The sequence below is a fragment of the Drosophila nasuta genome, chromosome 3, assembly GCF_023558535.2.
Source record: "Drosophila nasuta strain 15112-1781.00 chromosome 3, ASM2355853v1, whole genome shotgun sequence".
Lineage (NCBI taxonomy): Eukaryota > Metazoa > Arthropoda > Insecta > Diptera > Drosophilidae > Drosophila > Drosophila nasuta.
The window spans coordinates 34,682,124-34,708,576 of NC_083457.1; the positions used below are offsets into that span (position 1 = coordinate 34,682,124).

The following is a 26,453-nucleotide window of genomic DNA, read 5'->3' on the forward strand; positions in this document are numbered from 1 at the left end:
CTTATACAATACATCTTATACAATCCAGGGCAAATAGTCTAAAGAGTTTTTGCGTTGCTTTTCCCACTGGCTGTTGAATACCAATTTTTGTTGGACTAAATAAGAAAGTATAAATATTTATTGAAAATATATTAGCAAATTAATGTACTCTTCTACATATATACGCTAAAAATTGCATTTCAACTGAGGTATGAATACAGTATATTTTAAATCAATTCAAATTAATTTAGGATAATGGTGCCTACTCTAAACCATTAGATCGAGATCACACGCAAGTTTTCGGCAATAACCGATTGATGTCATGACAGCAGTACATATATAGAAAGTGCAATAAAATTAGTTCGGTTAGATATTGTTCATATTTTTTAGCTAGTACATGAGCAATGTTAAGGTGGTAGTGGCTTCTATAGACTTCGGCTTATAAACGCTGCTCGCTTTAAGGAACTTATTCTGTGGGCAGCTGTAAGTAGTTAATGTATCAGGCAATATAATTAAATTAGAAATGTTATACAACACTTGGACTGCCGCACAGTGCACGTCAGGATTTCCACAATTTTATATATTATATAGTTTTTTTTAAGGTTCCTATACACTTTACTTTTATTGACATTGTTTTGATAGGGTATCATAGCGTAAGCATAAAGAAAGCATTTCAACAACACACACGTAATAACCGCCGCTTATTTTCATACTCGCACAAATGGAATTCAGATATGTATGTCAATGTATTATTTGCCGAGCTTGGCTATAAAAGGGAAGCGATCGACTCCAGTTTCAGTCAGCGCGTGATCATCTACGAATAAATATAGCTTGATAAGTGTAAAATCTAAAATCTATTGCAAAGCTTAAAATGAAAACTTGTGCATAAAATGTGTAAAAGGAAATATATTATTCAGATTTTTCTGCCTTTTATCGTGATCCTGTTCATAAAGTTGCCACCGATACAGGCAAGTTTTAATCGTGATCAAGCGTTGCTTCGGGCCATTGACGATGGCACACTGCTTATTGAAGCAGCCCAGGATCGAAACATCACTTTGCGTCTAATGGGAGATGCTGCCTCATTGCTGCTCAACGAAGTGGATATTGTTGCCTTGTTGCAGCGACGCCGACGTGCAGCCACCGCACAATCAACAGCAACACACCGAGAGCCCTTGTCCCTGGATGCACTCAAGGAGGAGTTTCGTGGTGTTCAACGCGATCTCAATCGACTCGTGCGTTGGCTGAGTAACATGCACAATGGCACTCGACGTAGTGGACTCAGTCAGCGCGTGCTACGACGGACTCTGCAACGTGTCCAGCTCGTGGGAAACACCTTAACAACGCTGGAATCCAATCTACGTCTCAACGAGTGTGCCTCTAATCCCTGCAAGAATGGCGGCACCTGTCATGACGCCTATAAGTCCTTCCAGTGCATCTGTCCCAAGAACTGGCAAGTAAGTACGCGGTTCTTCCAAGTGGGCGGAGACCTTTACTATTGTGGGGCGTACACCAGTGCTTTTCTCAGTTCTAACAACAAGCTGATTAGTTCGTCTGATTTTTAAATTTGAATAAAATAAAGTGTCAATTTATGAATATTGAACATTTGAAACTAGCATAACAAGGATCAGATCGCAATAAATATCATAATAAGTAAAAATATAACTAATATTTCTAATACGATGTAGTTCGCACTAATAAATAAATTATTTTTACCAATTTTGTATATTAATACGCTATTTAAATTTATTAAACATATTAATACTAATTAATTTAATACTGACCTTCCCATCAATTAATTATTTATGCTTGAGGGTCTTTGAGACTCGAATTTTTATTTTTATAACATGAATCATTCGAAATTTTGATCTTTCAACAGCAATGAGCAGAGTTCTTCTCCTCCTCGTTCCAACATATATTTCCGATTATTGTTCACAATTTCCTTTTAGGGCGCCACTTGCGAAGATGATGTGAACGAGTGTTTCGACTTGGCTAGCACAGATTTGGATGTCTGCATGAACGATGCCCAGTGCATCAATACTCCTGGCAGCTATCGGTGGGTACACTCTCCAATCAGTGATTCTATTTTAGTCTTTACCATTCCACAGCTGTGTGTGCCGCACTGGCTACTCGGGAGTTCATTGTCGACTGCATCACAACGCCTGCCTGAGCAATCAGTCAGCGGAGCTGTGCGGCAGTCATGGCACCTGCCTGTCCGCCAGCAATGCAGCTGGCTATGTGTGCATCTGTGATCAGGGCTGGACGTGGGCAGATGCGAATGTGACTCAGGCAAGCGCCAGTCCCTGCACACGGGATGTGGACGAGTGTGCACCCGATATAAATCCCTGCCACGATGAGTGCATCAATTTGCCGGGCAGCTTTCGTTGTGCTGCCTGTCCGCCAGGCTACACTGGGGATGGTAAGTACTGTCGGGATATCGATGAGTGTCGAGATGGCAACAATGGCGGCTGCAGTCAGCGTCCGACGGTCAGCTGCATCAACACCGAGGGTTCATTTCGCTGTGGCCGCTGTCCCATTGGCTGGACGGGTGATGGGAGAAGCTGCTCGCCGACCAAGTCCAATTCCTGCGACGGCGAACAGATTTGCAACGATCACGCCAAATGCGAATACATCTCGGAGACGGTGGTTTGCAGCTGTCGAATCGGTTACTATGGTCATGGCTATGGCGCCGATGGCTGCACCGAAGATTCGGATCGAAAGCCCTGCGACAATCATCGCTGCCAGAATAATGGCACCTGTGTACTGAGTGGCCGTGGCACCAGCTGCATTTGCCAGCCGGGCTACAAGGGTGCCCTGTGCATGGAGTCAGATGCTTGCCATCCGAATCCCTGCCACAATGGCGGCACCTGCCGCCTACTGCCACGAAATGAGTTCATGTGTGTTTGCCAAGCCGGCTACTCAGGCAGCAGCTGCTCTCATCTACGCAGCTTCTGCGGCATCTCGTTGCGCAACGAGACTGGCAGCGTACGCTTTCCACCCAGCGAGGACAGAACTCAGTTGGCATATGAACCGAATGAGCGGTGTCCCTTCACCATTGCCACTCGACATGGAATGATCTTGAATGTGACCTTTACCTTCTTTGATCTGGAGAACAGCACCGATTGCACTGCCGACTTTCTGCAGTTGCACGATGGCAACTCCTTGTCTGCCCCACTTATTGGACGCTTCTGTGGCCAGCAGTTGCCGCTCGGTAATGGCACTGTTATGACCACACAGTCGCAATTGTTTCTCTGGTTTCTCTCGAACAATGCCACGCAGGGACATGGGTTTAATCTAACCTGGAGCTCAATGCCCATGACATGTGGCGAGGAACTCATCCTGAAAATGGGTCAGACGGGTGTGCTGCGCTCTCCCGGTTATCCGGGCAAGGCACAACGCGGCATAGACTGTCGCTGGAAATTGTTGGCGCGCTTTGGCACACGTTTCCTGCTGCACTTTTATGAGATTACACTGGGTCCCTCTGAGAGTCGAACGCCGCAGTCAAGCAATTGCAGTGAAGGAGATTATCTGAGCATATATGAAACGAATCGACAGCTATATCGGACCTGTCAATCGGCTGAGCCAGCGCCTCTCTACAGCTCAGTGAATCTCTTAAGCTTGCACTTCCACACAGATTTGGTGCGCATGGACAGCTCGTTCCAAGTGCATTACGAGGTGATTGCTGGGCATCCCAATTGCGGTGGCATTTTTACTGAAGCGAGTGGTCTAATAATTGGCCACATGAATTCCTTCATTTGTTTGTTCCTCGTGCAACAGCCAAAGGGCACCAGAATCCAGCTCTTTTTCGAGCAACTCGATTTCATGGATTGCCTGCTGCAGAGTGTTGAGGTATTCGACGGGTCCAGCGTTGATCAGCCGCTGCTAGGACGTTTCTGCAACATGATGCAAGCCAATCAGCACTTTCTTTTATCTAGCAGCAATCTGATTCTACTGCGTTATGAATATCTGCTGGCAGGCTTCGAGCTGCCAAGTAATTTTAAAGTGCGATACACTCGAGGTAGGCAACTTCATAATTAATTATGAAAAGCTAGTCAACCCAAAAATAAATACACATCCCAAATATCTGATCCTCGTGGCAAAATTCTAAACCATATATTTTCTTTAGTTTGCGGCGCTAATATAACATCAAATTCGGGAGATTTATCGACTCCAAACTATCCGAATGGATACTTGGAGAACTTGGACTGCACATACTATATAAATATTCCTGTACAATATAAGATCCGACTTACAATAATCGATCTATCGATTAGTGGGAAGGAAACAATCTCTGCTGAGCATCAGGATGACGACGAATCTATAAATTTTTCAATTCAACCGAACTATTTGGATGTGAGTAAAGTTGGAATGTTAGTAAATATTTCATAATAAATTGGGTTTTATTATTTTTATTTATGTGCGCAGGTTTATTTTTCTCGGAACTCAAGCGATAAACAACGGTACACGCAAAATCTGACCAATGTTGTTTTGGTCTCCAAAAATAACCAGATGCGACTGCACTTCCATGGAGTTAGCAATCCTCAGCGTGCTCGTGGTCTTCGGTTTCAATTCGAGGCAACCTCCGCGGAATGTGGAGGCGTCTTTACTTCCCAAGCAGGACACCTACGAATATTTTATTCGCAATACTATTTGCGAATGGATTATTGAAGTGCCAGGCAGAAAGCATCTGCATATAGTAATGGTTGACTACGTGGGACGAGGAAAATTACAGTTATTTGATAACAGCACTGTGGGGGAAGGGAAACTACTTCGAAATTTCAAAGGGGGGACAACTAGAGCCATTTGAACTGAGCGAAGACATCGATTCGAATCTTCTGACAATAAGAGCATTTGGGGAACAATTTATCTCACAACTAAATTTTGATTACAAACCAGCTAATGACAGTAAGTTAACCACAGTGATATTACACCCTCTACTCATTAATCATAAAATTATACATTTACAGTGTGTGGCGGCACTTACTCAGCACGCTACGGTATCATTAAGAGTCCCAATTGGCCAGATAAATATGGTTCATCTGAGAATTGCACTTGGATCATTAGGGTGCCGTTCGGAGAACGCCTTGAGCTTATTGTTCACAATTTTACAACGGAAAGAACTTCGGATCGCTGCACTGATGACTATGTGGAGATCAGGTGCTTTAGCTGACATTACTTTTAAAGATTCTTAGCTTTCTACCAACAACACAATTGTTAAAATCGTCAAATTCTTAACTACTTTTTTTTTTAAGAAAAATAATTTTATAATGAAATAATATGTTTCCCTCTTTTTGCAGCTTTCCTCTACCAATCATTCTCTAACAATCTTTATTATTTTTCTTTCTTTGATCGACACACCAGAAATGGCGACCACGCGGAAGCACCGTTGATAGGACGCTACTGTGGTTGGGATATTCCACCGCGACTGCCTTCCTATGCAAATGCGCTCTATATACACTTTCACTCTGATGCAGTAATGCAGGAAAGTGGCTTCCATTTCAACTGGCAGATCACAACCGTTGGATGCGGCGGCAAGCTGACGTCATCGTCAGGTTCTATACACTCGCCACACAGCATGTCGGGCAATCGAGGTGCTCTGGCCTGCGATTGGCAGATCAGTGTGTCTGCTGGATCAACGGTGGATCTGCAGCTGCAGAGCCGTGACGATCTGTGCAATGGTCTCTTGTCCTTATACGATGGACCCACTGTTGGTAGTCCCAAACTGCCACTGAACTGCAGCATTGTAGGAGAGAAATTGGCATTGCGATCCAGAGGAAATCAAGTGTTGGTGCGCTATAATGTGAATGACGAATCACCTGAAGGCATGCATTTTCTACTGGACTACACTACCAATTGCATTGTGCGCTTGGAGCAGCTGAGTGGCGCCATTGAGACACCCAATTTCCCCGATAAATATGACACCAATACCAAATGCGAGTGGGACATACGAGCTGGAGAGGCCAAGAGTCATGTGCAGTTGGCTATCTCCCACATGAGCTTCGAAGCCGTTGATCCCGATTGTGCTTTTGACTACGTGCTGCTTCGCGACTATCGGAACACTCAGCTCGTGAGCGAGCGACGTTTATGCACCGCCACTCAAGATGTCGTCACTAGTGTGGGTAATCGACTGGTGTTGCAATTCAATAGTGATGCATCGATCGGATCACAGGGTTTCCATGCCGAATTCAAGCGTGTGGGCTGCGGCGAAGAGTTGCGCGCTGCCAGTGGCAAGATTGAGACACCGAATGCTCCATTCAGTGTCGATGAGGATTGCAAGTGGCACATCCTTGTGCCCGAAGGCTATCAAATCGAACTCTCCATTGAGGAGTTGCACATTGAGACACCGCAACACGATTGCAGTCAGGATACGCTGACCGTTTGGTCTGGCAGCAATGCATCTGATGTCATGCTGCGCAGTTGCCAAGTGGAGTTCACTGCTCAAAAATTCTCCTCCCCAGCAAATGAGCTGCATATCCGATTCCGTAGCAGCACGCAACGTACTCGCAAATACATGAAAGCCACGTACACTCAAGTGCCAGCCAGGTGTGGAGGCACCATTAGTGCGAGCAGCGGACTTATTGCATCTCCCAGCTATTACCAGCAAGGCTTGGATGTTTATGATAAGGATATCGAGTGCGTATGGGTCGTAGAGGTGAGTCTGTAGAGTAACAACTCAGCGAAGTTAACAGATTTATTGTAATACATATATATATGCACACTTGTTCTAACGGTCACAACTGAATCTTAAAATATGTGGCTGTTTAAAGAACTTAATAGTGGTTGTTCAAAGAGTTTAAAATAGCATCACTTTCTTTGGGTTTTCTGATTCTAAATTAAATTTAAAGTAAATGGATTGCAATGGCATTAAGACCATTAAGTGAAAAATATATTAAGTGAAGTGGCCGTGAATCGTTAACTATTAATGCCTAAACTTTTTCGACAGGTTGAACATCCCTATACTACTATTCAATTCAGCTTCGATGTTTTCAATTTTACGACGAATTCCGAGTTGTCTAGTCTGACAATTTATGGCTCTAAGCATTTAAAGAAAGGAGATTTAATTAAGCCGGCAAATTTCAGTATTCAATACAGTGGCAACGAACCTTCAGAGCCCCTAACAATGGAGGGCACTGTTCATGTGACATTTAAAGCCAAAAAAGGTGCATGGGGTAAGTTTGCGATGCGGTTTCAACGAGGATGCGGCGGTAAGAGAATTGACCACGAGGGTTATCTAAACTCTCGACTCGATACAAATTGCATTTGGGAAATTCAGTCAGAAAATGGAACTAGAATTTCACTTAACATTAATCAACTGGAGTGTCCATGCACATCACAAGGCGGCAATTATGGATTATGGATATACAACGATGAGGATGATGTGCTTTATTATAATCTATGCAAAGAGCATCCGAATAGTTTGGTTATCCCCACTAACGTGGCACGCATTGAAGCAGTGGGCATTGTGCTAGCAGCTCAATTTAGCACCCTCGATAATTCCTGTGGAGGTACAATTAAGTCCGCTCGCGGCACACTTAATTCTCCCAACTATCCGGACAGCTATCCCTCAAATGTGGAATGCGAATGGCAAACGAATCTCCGTCCTGGCAATGCCATTGAACTAAGATTCGAGGCAATGGACATTTTCAAGTCCGAACACTGCAATTTCGATTTCCTGGAAGTACGTGCTGGTAAGACGGGCTCCTTACTGGGTCTATACTGTGACAATGTGCTGCCTGTGGAGCCCCTGACTGTTAGCTCGGACGTCTGGGTGAAATTCCGAAGTCAGTCTGGCAGCACTGGCAAAGGATTCAAGTTACGCTGGAATTATGGTACGTTTACATAACAATTTTATTTGTTCCCTCATTAAATCATTATTTAATTCAGCTCACGTCAATGAATTTTCAAATATCACAAGTGGTAAGATCGAATCGCCACCAACGCTTGCGGTACGTGGCGATGAGCAGCCTTACATTTGGCGCATCTTTGCGGAACTTGACTCGATTATCGTGATTGACTTTAAGGAGTACAACACTGGACTGCAGGTAAGCTGTGCGTGTTGCGAGAATTGATCTTGGTGGCACTACAGCATTCTACTTCATATATATTACAATTTGCTTATTTTTATGTGTTATTATTTAGTTAATCTGCTTTTATAATTTATAATTTTCTAATTCATTACTACTTGCAAATATCATTGTATCGATTGTAGTGGAAATAACCTTCGGCATAACTTTACCTAACAGAAAAGATTATTTAATTAGTTGACTACTAACAACAAGAGTAGCTTAAGAGAGCAATGCGCTTCTTTAGTCCGGTAGTTTTAATTAAATTTGTGATGTTCGCTTTATTTAAACGAAATTAATTTGTGACTATATACATATTTTGATGCTTCAAGCTGTTTGATGGTTTTGATGACACCGGATTGCGCATCCCAATACAGAACTCGCCCTGGCAGTTCACCTCGAGTAGCAATATCATCTATCTGAAAACTGTAAATGCAGATTTCGACGCCTTTCTGTTGAATTGGCACATTCAGAGAACTGATCATCTGGTCGGCAATGTGACGCTAACCGAAGGATGTGGCATGAGCTACATAGTGGGACGCGAAGACCGGATTCAAGTAATGTCACCAGGGTATCCACATGGTTATCGACCGAGGTTGAACTGTGAGTGGGAGTTCAAGGCACAGGACGATGATCGCCATGTCGTTGCAAAACTTTATGATGTCAGTCTGGAGGTATCGGACAAGTGCGCGCTAGACTATCTGAGCATTCAGACTTCAAGCAATATGGTGGATTGGCAGGAGCAGTTGCATGTCTGCAATATGAGCGCAACTTCGCTCTTAAAACGCGTCGAAGGCACACCGTATCTAAAAATCAAGTTCATCTCTGACGTATCTATGAATGGTACCGGCTTTAGAGCAGTTGTCGAAACCAATTGTGGTGGCAATATGACTGGTAAGGTGGGCACCATCATGATTCCTAAGAAGGAAAGGTTGTGGTATCAATATATGGAAGATAGTATCGTCTGTGAGTATCACATCAATGTACGACCCGGCAGTGTCGTCGACATAAGCATCGAGTATCATTCAGAGGCTGTCAACAACACTTGCACGCACTATGGACTCATCTATGATGGTGTCGACACCGGAGCACCGATGTTGCCGCACGGCAAGTTCTGCAACCAATTGAATTTTAATAAGAAGTCATATCGGACGAGTGGACCACATGCTACCATCAAATATTTGATGTTCGAAAAATGGAATAACCGCATGGGAACTAGGCACGTGCAGAACAACTGGACACTAACATATCGAGAGTACAATGATTGTCAATCTGAAATTCGACTAACCCATCTCTCGCCCAGCTACGTGCTTAGCACTCCCAAGTATCCGGATTATCCTCCAGCATACTCGGACTGCACGTGGTTGATAGTGGCACCGTTGGGCGAAACCGTTTCAGCCACTTTCGTAAATACCTTCGACTTAAGTGTACAGAATTGCGACAAGGAGTTTGCCGAGCTCTACGATGGTTCAACAATGCTCTCACGTCGTCTACTCCGAACATGCCACAAACCAGCGACAACAAGAAGCTCTGGAAATATGCTGCTGGTACATTACCAGTCGGAGCTCAATGAACCCCATGCGGGTTTCTCGCTAAATGTTTCGGTAAGTCAGTGCGGTGGCGAGCACACTTCTCCAAGTGGGGTGATCAGTTCCGTAAATTATCCATTACTGGGTGGCTATCCCAAGCCGGCTGAATGCGAGTATACCGTCAAAACCCGGTCGGATACACATATCGTTGTCAACATTACCGATTTGAATGTGCCCTATGATGTGGCAGCAAATGCAAATGATTTGGATCGCCTTGAGTTCTCGGATATGGTAGATGAACGACGTGTCTTGTTAATACTTTATGGGAATCTCACAGAGATACCCTATTCGATTCCCTTTTCAACAAACGAACTCGCTGTGCGATTCGTGACAAAGAACTCTAAGCTTAATACATACCGAGGATTTAGTCTACAATATAACAAGGTTGTTGGTGCCTGCAAACACGCTGTCAATGCTGTTTCTGGGGAGCTACAACTATCACGGACTTTAATTCCTGAGAAGTGGGCGCGGTACTGCCAGTGGCGTATTATGGTGCCAAAGGGTCAACGCGTTCGCTTTGAATTCCTCAACCTAGATGAGCTGCGTTCCGTCACTCCGATACCCCCCACTCAATCAAAACAATCGTAAGTATGTTGAGTGTACTCGGCTCTCAGATACCGCATTACATTTTAAACACAAACAAAATTTGTTTTGAATTCAAATATAAGGTTCTAATACGGACGGACATACTGCTTAAATTATTTCATATTAGCGAATATACTATAGGTAGACCCTAGAGTGACAATGTTTCCTTGTTCTTAAGCATACAATGCTAGATTCAGATTCTGACAAACCATATACAAAGAGCATTGGATTGAATAAAGTATAATCTATATTGGACGTATATATCATATGTTAAACGGTCGCATCATTTTTGACTTGCAAAAAGACGAGACCTTCCAAAGAATTTCGCATAAAAAGTATTCGCTTAAAGGGGGTCGACTAAATAGAGGCGTTAACTTTTTGAAATTTCACTGTACTACTATTTCAACTGTTCTTTTCTCAAATCTATTTCTGCAGAATTGTCTCGTCGGAATTGCACGTTATGGCCTACAATGACATGAGCGGGTTGTCCAAAATAGTCGATTTTAATTTCAATACCTACAATGGTAGCAGATTTATTGAATCTACCGATAATCTTTTGAACATCAAAATTATACTCCGGTCCTCCCTGCCGCGAAAGACGATCCGTGCACGCTTTTTGTCGATGGAAGCCTCCTCCTGCCCGCCAGACATTGGTAGACAGGCTGCAGGCACGCTTTCCAATGTGGAGATGTTGCAAGTGCCCCGCTATTACTGTCACTTGCACTTCTTGTCCGATCCGCAGGTAACCATCAGCTTTAATGTCACGTACTCCATGGTGAGGCGTGGTGGTTTGATCAGGTTCTCCGATCAGCTGCAAAGGGAGCTGAAAATATTGCGTCCAGGAGATGCAACTTTCTCGCTGGCGACCACATTTGGGCGCATTGAGATCGTTCAAATCGAGCCGGACATTGGGTTTAATTTCCGGGCTACTTATAGACGTTACGCATGTGGCGGAAACATTAGGATGATGGACGGCACCACAATGCAGCTGCCACTGTTGAGGGAACACTTTGGCGCCCTCGAATGTGTATGGACGCTGAATAATGATAACTTTAACCGCTTACAAGTCAATGCCAGTAGTTTAAGCTTCGCTGATCGCTGTGAGAATGAATATGTGAGCATCTCAGTCAAATTCGGAGACGGTGAACTGAGTAGATTCTGTCGCGACACGGTCGTGACCAGCAACAGCACACTACCATTTAGAATCGGCTACGTGGTGCGTTATCATGCAACTCAGTATCAAGCAGGAAGCAGCGAGTTCCAGCTGATTGCCAACAAAAAACTAAAAGATTCGAGTTTGGTATCCGGAATTATAGTGCTATATGGAGATAGGCCAGCGCCTCTAGTGACTGTTGGTCCATCAGAATACAAAAACAACAATGAGCTTATGTGGGAGTATCAAGCGCCGTCGGATTTGTCGCTGCGTTTGGAGTTCCGGGATCGGTTCTTCATTGAGATGGCGCCCAATTGCAGTAATGATCGCGTCGAGGTGCTCGAATATAGAGCAGATCTCTGGCAAACGATAGACACACTCTGTGGACGAGAGTTGCCTGCGCCTCAGATTACACGTTCGAATCGTCTACGTATTATCTTTCGCACCAATGACAACATCACAGCTGATGGCTTCACCTTCAACGTCTCCACAACCTGTGATACGAAGCTCCAGGTGAGCAGGGAGCTGCAAACGCATAGCGGTGGCAATACCTATCAAAGCATCTCGAATAACGACATGCGTTGCAATTATGAGTTCGTCACGGACACCAAGCACCAACTGGTGGTCACCGTCATACCCAAGGGTAATCCGGCTTGGCTGCAGCGGGCCTGTCGTAATTCTTACTTTGATGCATATCGAACAGTAAATGGGAAGGAGCAGCTGATTAATCAGACCATGTGTCCCAGTTTCGAGGTTAGCGGATATGAACGTCTGCGTCTTGTTTTTACGACATTCTCGTCCACATTTCCCTTCGAGCTGCAGTATCAGTTGGTTGGCTGTGGTGGCAATTACACTGCTCCATTCACGCTGCGTCCGCTGCTCTCTGACCTGGGCAGCACCTACAAGTCTCGCCAGGAGTGTAAGTGGCATGTGCTGGCGCCGCCACAGCATGCGATCTTTCTTCGCTTCAAGTACTTTGAGGTTGAGAACCGTTGTCAGTATGGCGATCTGAGCATCTATCGTGGCAATAGTCACAGCAAGGAGCATCTGATCAGTAAATTGTGTGGTAACTTGACCAGTCCATCCGTCATGGTCGACAGCAATGAGGCATTGATTGTGGCCACTCTACCCCGCTATATGGATGAAAGTGGACGAGGCTTTGTGGCCAGCGTGCACTTTACGCCCAATTGCAACGAACGTCTCGCGCTTAGCGAGGGCAACACTCGGTTGGATCTGGTACGATCCTATCAGCTGAATGCCAGCACTGCTGGCGATGAATTGCATTGTTATTTCCGCGTTAGTGTGCCGCTCGGTAATCGTGTTTCCGTATGGCTGAAGCAGCTCCAACTGAATGAGCTAGCTTGTCCTAAATGCAGCTCACTTGAGATCTTGGATGGCTTCGACGGCAACAGTGCCAGTCTGGGCAGCTATTACTCCCATTTGGGAAACGGCACCAAGCTCTACAGTTCCTACAATGAAATGGTAATCAAACTGAGCGCCATTGCGCCTTCAAAGAACATCAGCTTTGAGATACTGCTTGAAATAGAACCGAGTTTCTGTGGCCAACTTAGCTATACTCTAGGCAGGAATGAGGTGAGTATATTTTCACTGCTCCATTGGGGCTCTAATAATAAACTCTTCTTTGCAGTTCATCAATCTTCGCTTGAGTTCGAAGAGTATCTCCAGCACTTTCCAGGGCAATGTTCACTGTCAGTGGCACTTCACCACTGTTCTTGACATTCAAATCGATGTGCATGACGTGCAATTGTCGGATATCTCTCCACTGACCCGCAAATGCGTCGACTATGTGTTTATCAAGGGCGATTACGTAAGACCTGTTGGCTAAGAACGCGTCTGCTTTATTACTAAGCCTTGTTTCCTTCAACAAGTTTGACAGGTATTATTGCGGAGAATTCAGCAATACCACTTGGTATCTCCCCTACAGCAGAAGTTTCAATGTGATCTTCCACAGTTCTGGAAGCGATATAAGCTATGAACTAAACTTGACAATAAGGCCGAAAATAAGTATGTCCAAATTGGTAAACATAATACATGCTTACAAAGATAAGATAGCTGAATGAACAACTGATAAATTGTTTATTTATGTTTAATCCCTCTGGATATTTCCAACCTGTTTCCTTTTTTTTTAGATTGCAACCGTACCTTTGTATCTTTGGATGGGATTTTGAATTATAATGGCATGGAAAGATCCGAGGCCAAAAATTGCATTAATGAAATTCATGTACCAAACGGATACGCTGTGGCCCTTGAATTAGATTTTGTGCACTTTTATCAGTTTATAGATTCAGGCCATCTGTTGGTTAGAAAAATGCAATTAACTTTATTCAGAAGCTTATTAACGGAATTCTCTTTAATATAGATTACAGACGTGGGCGCAAATCGAACGCTCTTAAATGCTACAAATGACTACAAATCGAAGCCTGCCTCCTTTTTGAGCACCTCAAACGCGATTCGCATTGATTCATCCAATGTAGGAAGTATATCAATATTTTACCATTCCAACGTAAACACACTGCCGGCTGGTTGTGGAGGGAATCTAACCAGCTTGGAAGGTCAGCTTGCGTATCCGCCATATGATAATCATGACTTTTCTGATTGCACGTGGTACATTTCGGTTCCAGCCGGAATCACACTACAATTCTATTTCAAAAGTGAGTTGTTACATATCGATAGTATACTATTATTAGACATAACGCAATTTTTTTTTTTTTTTTTTCGCTTAGCTTTCGACATGGGCTCAGCCACCAATTGCGACCTCAATAATATTAGTGTTTACGAAAAACTTGACGATGATTCCGAAACTCAACGGCGCTTTTGTGGCTCTACTATGCCTGCAGCGTTTAATATGCAAAGTGATCGCATAAGAATTGTGGCCAAAAAATCACCAAATTTCGTTGGCAGCGGATTTCGATTGTCTTATAATCATTTCAATGTCTAACTGTGAATTTAATTTTATATCTTGATTCACATAAATATATAAAATAAAATAAATAAGGTCAATCGAATTATACTGCTTGGTATGCAGTCGTCAGTACTTTTATACATAGTTTTTTTGTGGCTGTGCTCTGCTTTAACATACCGTGTCTCTTAGTGCAAGCAGATTAATCTGCCCATAGAAAATCAAAATAATTCAACATGCAGTCCTAAAACGTTCAGTATGTTGATGACATAAAGATCGATGGCAAGAAACCAAAAACCCATTTGCACTAGTTTAGTTAGCTTTACAAAACTGCGATGTATCATTTTATCGATACTAACCAAAGAATATTCTTTGGTGTTTCTATGCTTGGAGACGTGTGACTTTTGCACTGCTTACACAGACCTTGGCTCTCTGTGCAAGCAGGCCCATCTGTTCATGCACAAGAAGTACACTGCTTGCCGGTCACTGTGGAGAGATTGTAGAGTTTAAATATCAATGTAATTACTGCATTTAATACGTTAATTGAATTATTATTATTATGTGTTTATTGTATTGTTATATGTTTATTATGCCAATTCTAATACCATATACATTTTGATAATATATTAGCACATGAATATGCACTTGCCAATGAAAGATCTGGGTTATCATGTGCGCTTAATCAGGTTCAAATCAAAAGCACACATATGTATGAATGTAAGTCTTAATCTATTTACATGAATCAATTTCAAATACATAAATCAATTTAATTTGTTTACATAGGCAACATTGCTTAATTGGTCATGGCATTGTTACTAATTTCATTAAAAGAACTGCGAAGAGAGTAGATCATGGATCACATAATTGACAAGGTTAATTGAGCAATGCGTAATATCATTGCTACGTCATAAATGTAGCGAATAATATCATTTCCGGACAGAAATAAATAAATAATTTTGCAGTGTACACATTTTTATATTTATTATGTGTGTATTTATAATAAGCTTGCACTTGCGGTTAGGCTAAGAATTTTATTATTCAATACTGTAATGATAAATTTATATAAATCAATATAATTTTGAAAAGCACTTACATATATTTATGTATATGGCTTATAACATGAACTATTAATTTGTTAATTTACATGATTTTATATCTTTATATGTAGTAATAATATTCCAGAATCTCGAAATCTCATTCTGCTAATTTTATTTGTTATTTTTCTCCCAGTGCAGAGAAAAATGAAATTTTAACAATTGGCAGCGGCAACTATGACAACGAAAATGAAAGCAAATTCAATTAATATAATAATAACAGTTCGTTATGTACAAAGTTAAACACTTATACGATGATATATGTATGTATATATGGGGTCTATGTATTTATAAATCAGGAAAACAACAACAAACCTGATGCTTGCCTGACAACGACGACGACAACGACAGCGCCTTCAACTTGTTGTTGCCATGATTTTGTTGCTGCTTACTATATTGTTTGTTGTTGTTTTGTTTTTACTTTTTGCATTGGGGGCCCGTTTTGCTGATGTCGCTCGGTCGCTCAGTTCCATGTGAGGCGTTGAGTGGACGGACGTGTGCTGCCAGTCTGTTGTCTACACATTAAGTATACGGAACGACATTAAGTATACGTCGAAAAATGCCAGCTCTTTCAAAGATATTGTCGCTGCGCGGTAAGCGTGTAATTCGTATTTTCAATTGAACATCTGTCATGATAATTCGTCTTATTTGCATTATGCAACTTAACCCCAACAGCTGTGGGCCAAGTGCGTCACTACAGCGCTGCAGCGCAGTCGCAGCTACGCGATATTCTTGGCCAGCAGCTGAGCGCCATCAAGGAGGCGGGAACCTTTAAGGCGGAGCGCATCATAACATCCTCGCAGAGCACACAGATTACTGTGCAGGGCAGCGAGGAGCGCATACTCAACTTCTGTGCCAACAACTATCTTGGTTTAGCGGTGAGTTCATCGTCTACAACCTTAATTTACTCCATTATTTATCATTTAACTGCGCGTAGAACAATCCCGAGATTGTTGCCTACAGTCAGCAGCTGCTGGAACGTTATGGCGCTGGCTTGAGCTCGGTGCGTTTCATTTGCGGCACCCAGGACATACACAAGCAATTGGAGCAGAAGATTGCCCAGTTCCATGGCCGTGAGGATACCATCTTGTATGCCTCATGCTTCGATGCCAATGCGGGCATTTTTGAGGCCATTCTCACGCCAGAGGATGCTGTGTTCTCGGATGAATTGAATCATGCCTCCATCATTGACGGCATTCGTTTGTGCAAGGCGAAAAAGCAGCGCTACAAGCATCGCGATCTTGCCGATTTGGAGCAACAGCTGCGTTCCAGCGATGCCCGCTTGAAGCTCATTGCCACTGATGGTGTCTTTTCTATGGATGGCAACATTGCGCCACTGGCTCGCATTATTGAGCTGGCCAAGAAATACAACGCTCTCGTGTTTGTGGACGAGTGCCATGCCACAGGTTTCTTTGGTGCCACGGGACGCGGCACAGAGGAATACGGTCAGGTCATGGGCGAGGTGGACATAATTAATTCGACGCTGGGTAAAGCGCTGGGCGGTGCTTCAGGTGGTTATACAACTGGCCCTGCTGAGCTCATCTCTTTTCTGCGCCAGAAGTCGCGACCTTATCTGTTCTCCAACACGCTGCCACCAGCTGTTGTTGGTGTGGGTCTCAAGGTGATGGACATGTTGCTCAGCTCCAGCGAGCTCAGCCAGCGTGTGCAGAGCAACACGCAACGCTTCCGCGACGCAATGACCAAGGCTGGCTTCACCATTGCCGGTGAGAATCATCCCATTTGTCCCGTCATGCTGGGTGATGCTCGCCTCGCCTCCAACTTTGCCGATCAAATGCTCAGTAAGTGCCGAAATTCTTCACTTACGATTTGGATTCAAAATCGTTCATTCTCTAATTCATCTAATTCAGCTCGTGGCATCTATGTGATTGGCTTCAGCTATCCGGTGGTGCCCCAGGGCAAGGCTCGCATCCGTGTGCAGATCTCTGCTGCCCACACGGAGGAGGAAATCGATCGCGCTGTGCAGGCTTTCATTGAAGTTGGTCGTGGCCTTAAAGTCATCAAGTGAACAGTCGCAAAGGAAAAGCCCCGAAAGGCATAAAGTATTTTTCTGCTGCATTTTCAATTTAAATCAAGCAATCTGTTGGCATTTATTAAACGTAACTCTGCTTAAATAAAACATTCGTACTCTAGGTAGCTCAAATAGAAGCTGGGAATGCTGTGAAGCATGACAAGTATATGCTGTGGGCAAAGCAATGTAAATAGAAGTGAAATAGTTTTGAATTGATGGATGTATCTCCAAATAACTATCCGCATATTGAACTTCTGAAACAAACAGGATGAAAAATAGGTCACAACAGTAACGTTAAAGATGAAAGATATAAAGAACGATATGCAAAGAGTTTGCTTTGAGTTGAGTTGCTTTATTTGGTCTGATCAGATTAACTAAGCTGCTTGTACTAAGTAAGTATAATAATAGTCATAAACATAAAGTAATAGTAAACAATTAAGTATAAACATTAAACTTAAGATTAAATTGCACATTAAATGAATGACTTGGCCACAGTGGGACAAAATGCAGGCGCCGCCTGCAACTGCGACTGCGGCGCACCAAAAAGCAATAACAAATCAATTAAAAAGTAATTGCAATAACAAAAAAAAATAATAAACCAAAAAAAAAAAGGTTTAAACAAATTAAAGGGAATACAAGAAATGCAAAATACTTTTAGAAAGCGCGAAATGTGCGAAGATTTGGGCTAAGACTTGGGTTTGCATAGGATGCGCAACTAGAACAAAGATTAGATTCGATTCGTTATTTTTTACATGCTGACTGTGACTATGAGAACTTTGGTTAGTGTGTGTGTGTGATTCTGTGTATGTGTGACTGAGTTAATACGAGTCTCTCCTGGGACTACTTGTTGACTAGGCCACGCGCCTTGGGATAAGCTGAGGCTGGTTTCTTGACGGGCATGCGACCAGTGGGCGGTCGTCGATTGGAATCCCAACGCAGAGCCAGCGCTTGGCAAGCCACTTCTTGTGCTCTTGGCCAGACGTGTATTGGGAGCACCGGCAATACCTGTTGAGGCTGTGGTCGCAGCAGTGGTTGCAGCACTACTGCTGTTGCCATTGATGATGTTCTCGAGGCGATGGCGCAAAGAATTGGTGTGCGTATCCACAATGTCAATGTCATCGCCCGTTTGCATGGCCTGCGCCAGCACAGCCTGCAACGAGGCCGAGACCTTGGGTGTGCGGTACTCCTGGGTGGTGCGACACGGCATGTCCAGCTCATAGTTTAGTATGTTCTCGCTGCGAAAGCGTATGGCGCCGGGTGCATTCGATTTCGCCTCCTGTATGGCATACTCGGAGATGGGCCGGCGGCGATTCGGATGCGAGACGGGACGTTTGTTGCTAAACTTGCCATCGCTGGTGGTCATAGGCATGGGCAGCGAGGCAAATTTCCATTCCTCCTGCTCCTCGTCGTACTTGGCCTGCGTGTACAGACGTTGCTTCACTTCGATGGGCACAAAGTTGTCAATGATAAGCAGCTGTCGTTTTAGCTCTTTGACGAGCTCATTTTGTGCCATCTCCAGTTCGCGCAGATCCTGATTATGATCGTGCTTGCAATCGTTGAGTTCCTGCTGCAGCGCTAAATACTTGGCATAGCATTTGGATAGTTTGCGCTTCTTTAGTTCTACTTCCTGCTCTAGAGAAACGTTGCGTTCGCGTATTTCCAGCGTTGTCTCCTCCTGCAGCTCCAGCTGCTGTTGTATTTCAATTTCACGCTTTTTCCGCTCCGCAATCTCCACCAGCTTCTTCTCCAGCTCAATCTGACGTTCACTATAAGTGTCCAGCAGATTCTTGCCACCACGCACCAGCTGGCCTTCCAGCTCCGCCAACTTGGCAGCCAGCTTGGCGTTCTCCACACGCTCGCGCTCCAATTGCTCGCTGGACTTGGCCACCTCCGCCTCGTTTTCTTTGTCCGATTCGGGCTCGGACAACTCCTCGCCTTCACTCTCCTTCTCTTCCTCCTCGGCCGGCTGAAGCTGCTGCTGCGTCACGCTGTCGGTCAGTTCACGACGCACTGGCTCTCGTTTGGGTTTCTTTACACGCTTTTTGGCAGCGGCTGCCAATTTCTCGCTGCGTTGCTGCTGCTGCGGGGCAATGAGTCGCTTTAGTCGTTCGATTTCCTCCTGATACTCCTTGAGCTTGGCATCCTGCGGATCCTCGTTCTTCACTGGCTGATTCTGTATGTTCTTCGCACGCTGCGCATACCGCAAAGTCGTCAATGTCTCGTTGTAATTGTAGTTCGAGGGTCCAATGTTGGCAATCATAATGGTCTTGGAATTGCCACCTAATGAGTCCTGCAGCAGTCGTGTTAGCTTCGAGTCACGATACGGCACATGAGGCGAGTTCTCAGCAAGTGCTGATATGACATTGCCCAGTGATGACAGCGCCAAGTTGATCTTACTGGCCTCCTTGAGACGCTCGGCGGAAGCGCCTGTCTTGGACTGTCGTTCGCTACCAGCCAAATCGATGAGATTCAATTTGCCCACTTTAATGGTGTTTGTCTCGGTGTCGCACATCTCAATCTTGATCATGAAGATGGCATGCGAACTGAAAGCAAATTAGAATCTATAGAAAATTCTATATGGCAAAGAAAAGTACAGACTTACCGAGAGCTGTGCTCATTCATGTTGGTGAAGCCAACAGTGCGATTCTTGTTGCCCAATCTCATCACATTGGCCATATCATCCACACTCTTGCAGTTGATGGCATGCAGATTGGGCACATAGACCCCCGAACCACGTTCGCGCACTTCCAAATGCTTGGAATTCGGTTTAAGCAGATCGCGCAGCTCCTCCATATAAATCTCCAGATATGAGACATCGACCAGAAACTGAAAGTTCTCGGTGCGATTGATGTGCAGCCAAATCTGTTCAAACGTACGCGGTATAATGCCCATTAAGTCATCATTTCCACGAACACCCTCCATTGTAAACGTTTTCCCCGTGCCCGTTTGGCCATACGCAAAGATGCAACCATTAAAGCCCTCGAGCACCGAGCTGACCAAGGGAAAAACCACCTCATGGTAGAGCGTTGTTTGCGATGCACTCGCGTCGTAGGCGGCATCATAGGTGAACACCTTGCGTTGCTCCTTGTTGGCATCCACCAGATTCTGCAGCTCCACAACACCACGATTGGGATACACATTGACCACTTCCGGTGAGCCTTCGGTGCGTTCACGATTGCTCATGGGACGACATCGAACCACAACCTGAACACATTCGTTCGGCGTTTGGCTGTTTGCCGTACCTGGGCGTCTGCTTTTCGCACTCATTTCAGCTGCTGCTGCTGCTTGTGGATGGAATGGTGACTAAAGCAGCCTTGCCTTTGTCCCCCCTTGTAACCCCGTTACAGTTGCTGTGCGTAGCTCTGACGACAACAACGGAAACAAATGTGGAATAAAATCAATAATTTGTGAGTGACGCAAATACTTGCTGCAGTTTGTTGTGTTACGCGAATTTAGATTTGTGTTAACATGACGTCATTCTACACTACGAATTTCAGCACTATTTGGAGTTAATTCTTTGCAACAATTACCTGTATTTTTAAGCCAAATTACTTCACCTTGAGTACGTTTTTTTTTTGTATTATTGTTCAGCTGCTGCCGCCAGCGTGACCAAAACTTGAATTTCTAAATATACTACATTACTTTGCAAAATATACCAACTGAATTAATACCAGCACAGTAACACATAATTTGGTAATTTTTCAATGATGGCGCCACCTTTAAAAAAATTAATTTTAACCATTAAACCTTTAATTTATTCGACTTTTACTTAAATTATATTATTATTTGGACATTTACGATTTTTTAAATATTTATTACTATAAATCAATTATGTCTTCTGGATGATTTCGATTTGCCGGATGATTTATTGTGCTCTGTTGCGCCCCGTTTGCGTTTATTTAGCGGATTGCGTGGATCGTAGACATCATACCAATCGTCTCCCTTGGTGGAGGCGTCTTTGGCCAATACAGGAACAGTGCTATTGAAATTTAATGTATGCGCCAACCAGTCATCTCCCTTAATATCTTTTTCCACAACAGTTTCATCCACAGTGGTGGTGCTAGCATCTGCTTCGTCATTCTCGCTTGATTTGTACTTGAGATTGTCCAGCTTAGACTTGAACTTGGATAATAACTCCAAGGTGTAGCTCTCTCTGTCCTTGCCTTTGTTATTAAGTTTGTTCTTTGTTTTAGCGGTGTATTTCTCTTTTGCTTCGATGAAATCATTGATATAATGATTGTCACTTGCTGCCTTTATGCCAGCAGTCTTTGCACTCTTCTCCGACTCCTTGGAGGCTTCCTTGTCCTTTGCCAATTTATCCATTTGATATTGCCGTTTTAGGGATTCAATTTCTTCCCGAATTTTGTTCCTAAAAGATTTAGTAATTGAAGTAGAATGAGTACATTTGATACTCAAATATTCCTGCTTACTTTTCCTCTGATTTCTTCATATTCTGTTCCTGTTCTCGTGTCATTAGTACATCTTCATCATCGTCTTCTGATTCACTTTTGATCTCACGTTTTACCACATTGCTTTTGGACTTGGCCAGCTTACTTTTAATGATGTCAGAGGCATTGGTTTTTGGTTTGGCATCAATTTCCTCGCAGTCATCGGACAAACGCTCCTCACTTTGAGCACGTTCTGTTTTGGGCACTTTAATTGCCTCTTTGCTCAGTTTGGGATCATCCGTTGCATCATGGAGCGACTTTGCTTTGCCCGCATTCTGCTTTACGAATATAGTGGTCTCTTGCTCATCGCCTTCGGCCTCCTCGCCGAAGGAAAGCAAGCCAAAGTTCCTATAATTCAAATTTATATTAATGTAAATACTTCTCGAAGACAAATACTTACTTAACCCCTTGTTTCTCCTTTTTGCTCTTTTTGGACTTGGCTGCTGCCTTGGGCAGCGCACGCGGCACAATATCGTTATAGGGATTGCTCAATACCTCGGTGGAGATTATGCGATGCGTATACATGGGACGCTCCTGGTGATCCACATCACCCTCTTCCAGCTTGAGCATATTGAAGATCGTGTCGCCAGTGACTTTGCCAAAAAGTGTGTTCTTATTTTCTAGCTCTGGCGTTGCCGCAAACGTGAAGAAGAACTGCGAAGCATTGTCATCTTTCCCACAATTTGCCATGCCCACCAAGCCACGACGTGAGTAACGCAGTCGCGAATGGAACTCATCCTTGAATGGCTGGCCGTAAATGGATTCACCGCCAGTGCCATCGCCATGCGGATCTCCGCCCTGTACAATGAATCCCTTCACCAGCCGGTGGAATGTTGTCCCATTGTAATAGCCCTCGAGGCAAAGTTGCACAAAGTTGCGGCAGGCTTTGGGACATTCCCGGGCCCAGAGTTCGATATCTATGTCGCCCACTGTCGTTTTAAGTAACACTTTTCCCGACGTGGGCGGCTCTTGTATGTAAATATTGCTCATTTTTAATAAAAACTGATTTTACTATAAAGTTGTCTACTTCAGCGTCGCACTACAGATGGTTGGTAAGGCCAGCAGGGCTGCATCGTTATTTACATTAAAACGATATATCGATATTACTCTTTAAAACGAAGGAGTTTTGCAGAATCATTGTCAATTTCTGTAGATTGGTTGGATTTTAGTTTGTGTAAAAGAGGGGAAAAAATTGTTGTAATTCGACAATGTTTTGCAAAGAATACGCGTAACATATCGATATTTTTATCGAAAAAGTGATATTCTGATGATTATTACAGTTACAAGTTTTGTCGCTTTTAAATTAGTGCAATTCTTTCCAAACAATTAAAATTTGACTTAAAAGAAGAAAGAAAAGATTTGCTATGTGTGTGAAATGATTAAGAGTAATAAATTGAACTACTTAAATAGAGATGATGGAGCTTTTAGCATGGTTATGGTTATGAATATGTAAGTAATCCACTAAAACTGGTCCTAATTACATGTACACTGGTTCCAGTCAACTTTTTTAATCGATATCTGCCGATATAAAAACAGTGTGTACATAGTGTGTTTAAAAAATTGTATCGATTACAGGCAAAGTACGTTACTAAGCAACGTTTGCTTCAAACAAATTTGTGTTTCTATTTTTTCAAGTTGTACCAACAGTGGTCTAAAAATAAATAAAACTATGAATTTTAGTGATGATCCGTTGGCAGATTTGCTAAGCGACAACAGCCTGGACAACGACAACTTCTTTGATGCACCATCAACTGGAAAAAAGTTGCCCAAAGCAAATCGCCCCAAAGGAAAGCTTGAGGATTTGTTTGGCATTAAAGAGGAGAGCGAAGCAGATGTCCAAAGTCCATCATCAGCTGCCGCAACCACTAAACCCAATGCCACCAGCACACCGCGCATAGTGAAGCAGAAGCCATCGCTGTCCATGGACGACGCCGACGATGATGATTTGGGCTTTGATCCAAAACGTCCCAAGAGTGGAGGCGGTGCCCGGAAAAATCTACTGGATGACTTGTTGGTGGCGGCAGAGCCGAAACGCAACATATTCGATGACATCGTTAGCGGTAGCGATGTCACCAAACGGCCTTCTACCGGAAAACCTTCCATGTCGCGTCAATCTACGGACACCACCACTGACACCTCGAATGTGCTCTCGCAAGCACGTCCTAAGACCGCCGGCGGTCCAGGACGACGCAGCTCGGCTTCGGCGCAGTCGACCAATCTCAATGCGGATCCCTTGGGTCTCTTCGGACGTGAAAAGGAGACGAATGCAACGGTTTCTGGGATGTCGACGCCTGTATCCAAGAAACGTGGCACCGCCGACTGGCTGGGATTGGGCTTGGACAGCCAGTCAGCGGTGGAAGCAGAGCCGGAGCGTCCAGCGACACCGCACACACCACAACAGGTGAAGGAGTCAACACAGCCAATGGAGCAAGCCAAAAGTACAGCAGATGTATTACGCTTGGCAGATGCAGATGCGGAGGAGGTAGAATTGCGTCCCATGGCGGATAACACGGCTCAGCAGATTCTCATGCTGAACAACATGCACATGGAGAGCAGTCACAGCTACAACGCTTTGCAACAGCAGGAGACGCAACTAGTCATCGCTGCCCAGATGAAGAGTCAGGAACGTGCGCTGCTCGAGATGCAACGCAAGCAAGAGTCTCAGGATCGCCGTTTCCAGACACTATTGCAGCAGCAATTGCAGCGTCAGCTCCAAATGGAGGAGCACATTAAGGCGCAGCAGGAGCGCATCAATGTGCATCTGCAGCTGCTGATGACCCAGCCTGCTATGGAGGACACCAACAGTAATAGTAACATAGTGGAAGCCAAACAAGTTGCTAGCCAGCAACAGCCTGAGCCTGCCAAGGATGAGTCCCGAGAGCAGCTGCTGCAGCTGGAGACGGATGTGAAGCGCAATCTGCTTGAGAAACTGCGGCTGGAGGAGCTGGTGGCCAACATGAAGGTCAACTACGAGCAAGAGATCCAGATGATTGAGAGCAGCTACAAGTGAGTGGCTTGAAACAAACAAATGTCATACAAATTTCAGCTAATTTTTATTTCCTTAGGAAGCAGCTGAAGGTGTTGGAGGATCACTGCGAAGCAGTGCAGGAGCGCCTCAAGCTGGAAAACTCCGAGCTGCGCGAGTACTACACCAGCAAGCTGGATAAACTAAAGGCAGACTACGAGCTGCAACTGTCCACCTTAAAGCAGGATCACGAGGATGATCTGCGTCTTTTGCGCAGTTCGCATGAAGCGGACTTAGAACGCATTCGCCAAGCCAAGTTGCTGGAGCAGGCTGCTGTGCGGGATCATGGCAGCTATCTGGAAACGCTGCGTCTGGCATCTAGTGATCTGCAAGAGCTACGCGAGGGATTGAGCACGACCAAGGAGCGCGAACAGCAGCTGGAGTCGCGGGAACGTCGTCTGGCGGATGCCGAGCGACGATTGAAGATTGACGAAGAGAGTGCAGAGGAGGAAAAGCGACGCTTGATGGAGTTAGTTAGCACGTTGGAGCTTCAGCTGAGTCGCCTGTCCAAGGACTCGGCCGAGGAGAATTGGCAGTTGCGTCAGCGCATGGCCAACTTGGAGGCAGAGAAGAAAGCGTTCGAGCAGGAGAAGCTCTATCATCGCGATCAAATGGCGCGCGACGAGAAACGAATTGAGGAACTGAAGTCCATGCAGCTGGCAGAGATGGAGCGTCTACAATTGGATAATCAGCAAGAGCGCACACGTCTGTTGGTTGAGCAGCAGAAGCTGGAGATGCAGCACAAACTGCACGAACAGGGCGACACGGAGAAGGAACGCCTGGAGCTGGAGGCGCAGCTGCAAGTGGCACGCGATGCCATTAAGCAGGCGGATGAGCAGCGTGATCGCTGTCATAAGCAGCAGCGAGAGCTGGAACAGCGCAAGCGCGTGTTGCAGGACAAAGAAAATGCCCTCAATGTTAAGGAGGATGAAGTGGTGCAGGCCTCCAGTGCCTATCGACTGGCCATCAATCGATCCCACATGGCCGAGAACAAGGCACGTGAGGCAGAGCAGCTGCTGCACGCAAAGCTGCAACTCCTGGGCAAACGAGCCCACGAGCTGAGCGAGAAGGAAGCGCAAATGTCACAGGAACGCATGCTCCTGGCTCAGGATCGGATTGCGCTGCACAAGTTGAAGGAGCAGATTGGTCAGAGCAAATGTGCTCTTTGCAAAATGGGCGTTGAGAATGTGGAATTCTCACAGCGCATGGCTTCTCATAACAGAGGAAAACCCTCAACGGATGCGTTGCCAGCTCCGTCTACAACGGCTACTGTTCAACAGGTGCCGCCACTGCCGGCTCGCGATATTGTGGATCGCATGTTGGACGATAACATCGATGCGTCTTATCGACGCATGTACAATTTATCGAGCAATGCGGACTTGGAGTATTGGAATACAATTGGTGGACTGGATGATGATGCCAAGAAATTGGCACTTAATGGCAATACATTGGACGTTGAAGACTTGATGTTGGCCAATCTTAATTTAAACTGAGCTGCAAATAAAAAATTAATTTAAAACCAAAACTGTCAAATGTTATCGCTTATTTGTCTGCTGCCAGTGTGTACATAC

The 26,453-nt window shown here is 44.6% G+C and overlaps 5 protein-coding genes across 5 annotated transcripts; 3 read left to right on the forward strand and 2 right to left on the reverse strand.

Annotated features, from left to right (window-relative positions):
• Nucleotides 1–869: 869 nt before the first annotated feature.
• Nucleotides 870–14,325, forward strand: LOC132788191 (cubilin homolog). The gene is made up of 17 exons (XM_060795523.1): nt 870–1,433; nt 1,926–2,032; nt 2,085–3,994; nt 4,103–4,329; nt 4,402–4,605; nt 4,683–4,881; nt 4,944–5,133; nt 5,338–6,628; nt 6,920–7,805; nt 7,861–8,018; nt 8,372–10,212; nt 10,649–12,959; nt 13,015–13,194; nt 13,256–13,391; nt 13,517–13,686; nt 13,747–14,038; nt 14,111–14,325. The coding sequence occupies exons 1-17, from the start codon at nt 870–872 to the stop codon at nt 14,323–14,325; spliced, it is 10,881 nt and encodes a 3,626-aa protein (XP_060651506.1).
• Nucleotides 14,326–15,855: 1,530 nt separating this feature from the next.
• On the forward strand, nt 15,856–17,529 carry LOC132790289 (2-amino-3-ketobutyrate coenzyme A ligase, mitochondrial). The gene is made up of 4 exons (XM_060798775.1): nt 15,856–15,973; nt 16,056–16,258; nt 16,318–17,179; nt 17,249–17,529. The coding sequence occupies exons 1-4, from the start codon at nt 15,940–15,942 to the stop codon at nt 17,404–17,406; spliced, it is 1,257 nt and encodes a 418-aa protein (XP_060654758.1). The 5' UTR covers nt 15,856–15,939; the 3' UTR covers nt 17,407–17,529.
• Nucleotides 17,530–17,741: 212 nt separating this feature from the next.
• Nucleotides 17,742–21,028, reverse strand: LOC132790288 (kinesin-like protein Klp68D). Its single transcript, XM_060798773.1, is given in 4 exon segments — nt 17,742–18,339; nt 18,341–19,952; nt 20,012–20,771; nt 20,940–21,028. Coding segments are annotated over 3 exon segments (2,367 nt in total). The 5' UTR covers nt 20,677–20,771; nt 20,940–21,028; the 3' UTR covers nt 17,742–18,249.
• A 159-nt stretch (nt 21,029–21,187) lies between these two features.
• LOC132792351 (spliceosome-associated protein CWC27 homolog) lies at nt 21,188–23,010 on the reverse strand. The gene is made up of 3 exons (XM_060801681.1): nt 22,258–23,010; nt 21,840–22,205; nt 21,188–21,778 (listed from the first exon to the last, which is right to left on the reverse strand). The coding sequence occupies exons 1-3, from the start codon at nt 22,845–22,847 to the stop codon at nt 21,235–21,237; spliced, it is 1,500 nt and encodes a 499-aa protein (XP_060657664.1). The 5' UTR covers nt 22,848–23,010; the 3' UTR covers nt 21,188–21,234.
• Nucleotides 23,011–23,449: 439 nt separating this feature from the next.
• On the forward strand, nt 23,450–26,417 carry LOC132793722 (calponin homology domain-containing protein DDB_G0272472). The gene is made up of 2 exons (XM_060803778.1): nt 23,450–24,863; nt 24,923–26,417. The coding sequence occupies exons 1-2, from the start codon at nt 23,527–23,529 to the stop codon at nt 26,373–26,375; spliced, it is 2,790 nt and encodes a 929-aa protein (XP_060659761.1). The 5' UTR covers nt 23,450–23,526; the 3' UTR covers nt 26,376–26,417.
• The last annotated feature ends 36 nt before the right edge of the window (nt 26,418–26,453 follow it).

Bases quoted from the DNA above. Each gene is read 5' to 3' on its own strand.
- LOC132788191 (XM_060795523.1), top strand. From the start codon at position 870: ATGTGTAAAAGGAAATATATTATTCAGATTTTTCTGCCTTTTATCGTG. The intron at 4,882-4,943 runs GTAAGTTAACCA...ATACATTTACAG, and splicing joins TTACAAACCAGCTAATGACA to TGTGTGGCGGCACTTACTCA. The intron at 13,392-13,516 runs GTATGTCCAAAT...CTTTTTTTTTAG, and splicing joins GACAATAAGGCCGAAAATAA to ATTGCAACCGTACCTTTGTA.
- LOC132790289 (XM_060798775.1), top strand. From the start codon at position 15,940: ATGCCAGCTCTTTCAAAGATATTGTCGCTGCGCG. The intron at 15,974-16,055 runs GTAAGCGTGTAA...TAACCCCAACAG, and splicing joins AAAGATATTGTCGCTGCGCG to CTGTGGGCCAAGTGCGTCAC. The intron at 17,180-17,248 runs GTAAGTGCCGAA...CATCTAATTCAG, and splicing joins CTTTGCCGATCAAATGCTCA to CTCGTGGCATCTATGTGATT.
- LOC132792351 (XM_060801681.1), bottom strand. From the start codon at position 22,847: ATGAGCAATATTTACATACAAGAGCCGCCCACGTCGGGAAAAGTGTTA. The intron at 22,206-22,257 runs GTAAGTATTTGT...TTTGAATTATAG, and splicing joins AAGGAGAAACAAGGGGTTAA to GAACTTTGGCTTGCTTTCCT. The intron at 21,779-21,839 runs GTAAGCAGGAAT...TAAATCTTTTAG, and splicing joins ATGAAGAAATCAGAGGAAAA to GAACAAAATTCGGGAAGAAA.
- LOC132793722 (XM_060803778.1), top strand. From the start codon at position 23,527: ATGAATTTTAGTGATGATCCGTTGGCAGATTTGCTAAGCGACAACAGC. The intron at 24,864-24,922 runs GTGAGTGGCTTG...TTATTTCCTTAG, and splicing joins ATGATTGAGAGCAGCTACAA to GAAGCAGCTGAAGGTGTTGG.